General features: G+C 58.1%; 3 protein-coding genes across 3 annotated transcripts in view; 1 reads left to right on the forward strand and 2 right to left on the reverse strand.

Annotated features, from left to right (window-relative positions):
- The first annotated feature begins 21 nt into the window (after positions 1-21).
- On the forward strand, positions 22-588 carry SDRG_12514 (hypothetical protein). The gene has a single exon (XM_008618586.1). It carries the CDS (start codon positions 139-141, stop codon positions 583-585), a length of 447 nt encoding a protein of 148 aa, XP_008616808.1. The 5' UTR covers positions 22-138; the 3' UTR covers positions 586-588.
- A 69-nt stretch (positions 589-657) lies between these two features.
- On the reverse strand, positions 658-2,380 carry SDRG_12515 (hypothetical protein; the record flags this gene model as incomplete). Its single annotated transcript, XM_008618587.1, has 3 exons — positions 658-1,953; positions 2,006-2,098; positions 2,147-2,380. 3 exons carry the CDS (start codon positions 2,378-2,380, stop codon positions 658-660), a joined length of 1,623 nt encoding a protein of 540 aa, XP_008616809.1.
- Positions 2,381-2,621: 241 nt separating this feature from the next.
- SDRG_12516 (hypothetical protein) overlaps positions 2,622-2,724 on the reverse strand; it is a gene marked incomplete at its 3' end in the record, with an annotated part of 2,087 nt that continues 1,984 nt past the window's right edge. The window contains exon 4 of the mRNA XM_008618588.1: positions 2,622-2,627. Within this exon, the coding sequence (XP_008616810.1) occupies positions 2,622-2,627 (6 nt within the window). The remainder of the gene's footprint in view (positions 2,628-2,724) is intronic.

A 2,724-nucleotide genomic window follows, 5' to 3' on the forward strand; every position in this document is an offset into this window, starting at 1 on the left:
GTCACTGCCCCACCGACACCGACGACTGCAGCGCCGACGGTGCCAATCGTCGGTCGGACGTGCGGCAAGCCCGAATGGAACACCGACTACTCTGGCAACGACATTTCCAACTTTGGCACGACCGGAGACTTTGACAGCATGCTTGGCCAATGCTGCGATGCGTGCCGGTCCAATTCCAACTGCGGCGCCTACACCCTCGCCGAAAATGTCTGCTACCTCAAGACGGCTGCTGGTGACCGCAAGCCGGCGAACGGCGCGACATCGGTGAGTGTGTTTGCGGTCACTGCACCACCGACTCCGACGACAGCCCTGCCGACGCCGACACCAGACCCGACGGGGTCGACCATTCGCAAGTGCGGCAACCCCGAGTGGAACACGGACTTTTCCGGCAGCGACCTCTCGGACTTTCAGGCGACCGGCGACTTTGGCGCGATGCTCAGCCAGTGCTGCGACGCGTGCAAGAAGAGCGCCAAGTGCAACGCCTACACGCTCGCTGAGGGTGTCTGCTACCTCAAGACGACAGCTGGCAACCGCAAGCCGACGCCGGGTGCGACCTCGGTTGCTGTGACCACCATCGCGTCGTAACGGATCCACCGTCGTGGTCTTGTCTGCAGTGTTGAAGCATGTGTTTCAAATCCAAAATGATTTTTCAATTCATTATGTCGTCTTGACAAACGGCACGCCCAGATCCAGCGTCGGCGACGACGTATCGAGTCTGTTGATCATGATCGGTGCGCCACTCAACCCAAAGGCCCAAAAGAAGTAGGGCGCCCCACGCATCGCATACAGTGGAGCCGTGTAGACGCCGTAGCGCATCACAAGCTCGTTCTGCACCCGACTCAACGTGACATTGCCGTACGCGTCAGCGGATACGTTGGCCACATACGTGCCGACAAGGGCGTCTTGGGTCGCGATTGGCAAGGGATCTGTCATCGCGCTCCACGGCTTCCCGCCAAAGACATGCGGATGACACGCACCCGGTGGTCGGCGAGCGTTGGCAAAGGCGATTTCAGCGGCGAGGTTGGCCTGGAGCGTGGCTTCCGGAACGTCGAGGAAGAGGCCAATGAGGTACGCGCGCATACGATCGAGCATGTACGTGTCGGCCACGGGCCCGCCCATGGCCTTGGCGTTGCTCAAGAGCACGACACCGAGCGCGTCGTCCGGGAGGAAGCCGTTGCGCGTTCGAAATGCCACCATGTCGCCGCCCTTGTCAAAGTAATTGTGGCCAAACATGACGTTGCCGACGACGTCAAAGCCGTAGCCCGCCGCCATGACGCCGCCGTCCGCGTGGTACGTGTAGCCGACCCCTGGTGCGCCGGGCACAACGCTGGTTTGGATGCCGTGGCCCGTGATCAGTGTCTCGACCGCATGCGGCGAGGAGAAGATGCCAGCCCCTTTTGCGAGGAGAAATTTCGAGAAAATGGCCAAGTCGGCCGGTGTCGACACGATCGAGCCCGCGGCAAACGCTGCGTTTTGGTAGCTGCTGAACGTTTCGATGGACGTCCGTAGATCGTACGGTCCAGCCACTTCGCCGTTACAGATGACGTGGCCGAACGAGAGGTCGCTGCCATTCTGCGGGACGTCCGGGACACTGCTGTACGTGTGGGTCATGTGGAGCGGCTGGAAGAAGGTTTTGTGAAGGTACGCAGGCCACGACATGTTGGTTGCGTGCGCCAGCACTTGGCCGAGAATGACATAGTTGATGTTGGCGTACGCGTACCCGGCGCGCAACGGACGCGACGTGACGTAGCTACGCAGCACCTTGACAGCGCCGACTTCATCCGGTTGCACGTGCATCGTCCATGCGACTTCGGCTTCGTTGGTTGCAAAGACCGAGTTCATGGCTGCGAGGTCGCCAAGCGTTGTATACTGCTCGGCGTACTTGTCGACGAGCTGAAACCACGGCAGACGGCGCTGGACCGGGTCGTCCCAGCTCAAGCGGCCTTCGTCGACCTAATCGCAAAGATGAATAATAAGACAATTGTACACTCAGTCAAACATGTACCAGCTTGGCAATCCCGAGCGCGATAAACGTCTTGGTGAACGACCCAATCTGAAATTGCGTGTTTTCCGTCACGACGTTCGCGGCGTTGCCAAACTAGCAGCGTGCGCTGACACGGATAGTAGGGAGTCGGTGGATACATACCTCTTTGGTACCAAACCCTTGAGCTAGAATCGTCTCGTTTTGGTAAACGATCGAGACGCCGAGACCCGGCACCGCATGCGTCGCAAGCTGCTCCTGTACAAAGGCAATGGCCATCGCCTTCTTCTCGCTTAGCGATCGCGGATGGGACGTGCTACCAAAACTGGCCCAGTCCAAGAGCACGCGGGCGAAGGGAAGCTGGAGGAGGAGGGCGACGAGAAGGTATGTCCACTGCATCGTGTCCACGCTGTGGCCAAAGGAAAAATGACTTGTCCTGTGGTCTATCGGTGTTGTAGTTGGCAGGAATGGTTTCTGATAATTCGCTGTTGGATGACCACAATCGCAACTCGAATCCACCACTTTCTGAAATCGTGCACCGGATTGTCAATGGGGATAAACATTCGTGATGCCCAATGTTTGTTTCTTGGTGTGTTGGCGATCGAGAACCTGCATTTGATTGTTTAAGTAGCGCTCTGGTCTATAACTACGGGAGACAACAAACATTCTACACTCTGTATTCTCTTGGTCACAAATGCACCTCCGGGCTAGCGCGGTTTTCAGCACGTTAGCTCGTTTCTCAT

This window comes from Saprolegnia diclina (assembly GCF_000281045.1).
Source record: "Saprolegnia diclina VS20 unplaced genomic scaffold supercont1.50, whole genome shotgun sequence".
NCBI classification, from domain to species: Eukaryota; Oomycota; class Saprolegniomycetes; order Saprolegniales; family Saprolegniaceae; genus Saprolegnia; species Saprolegnia diclina.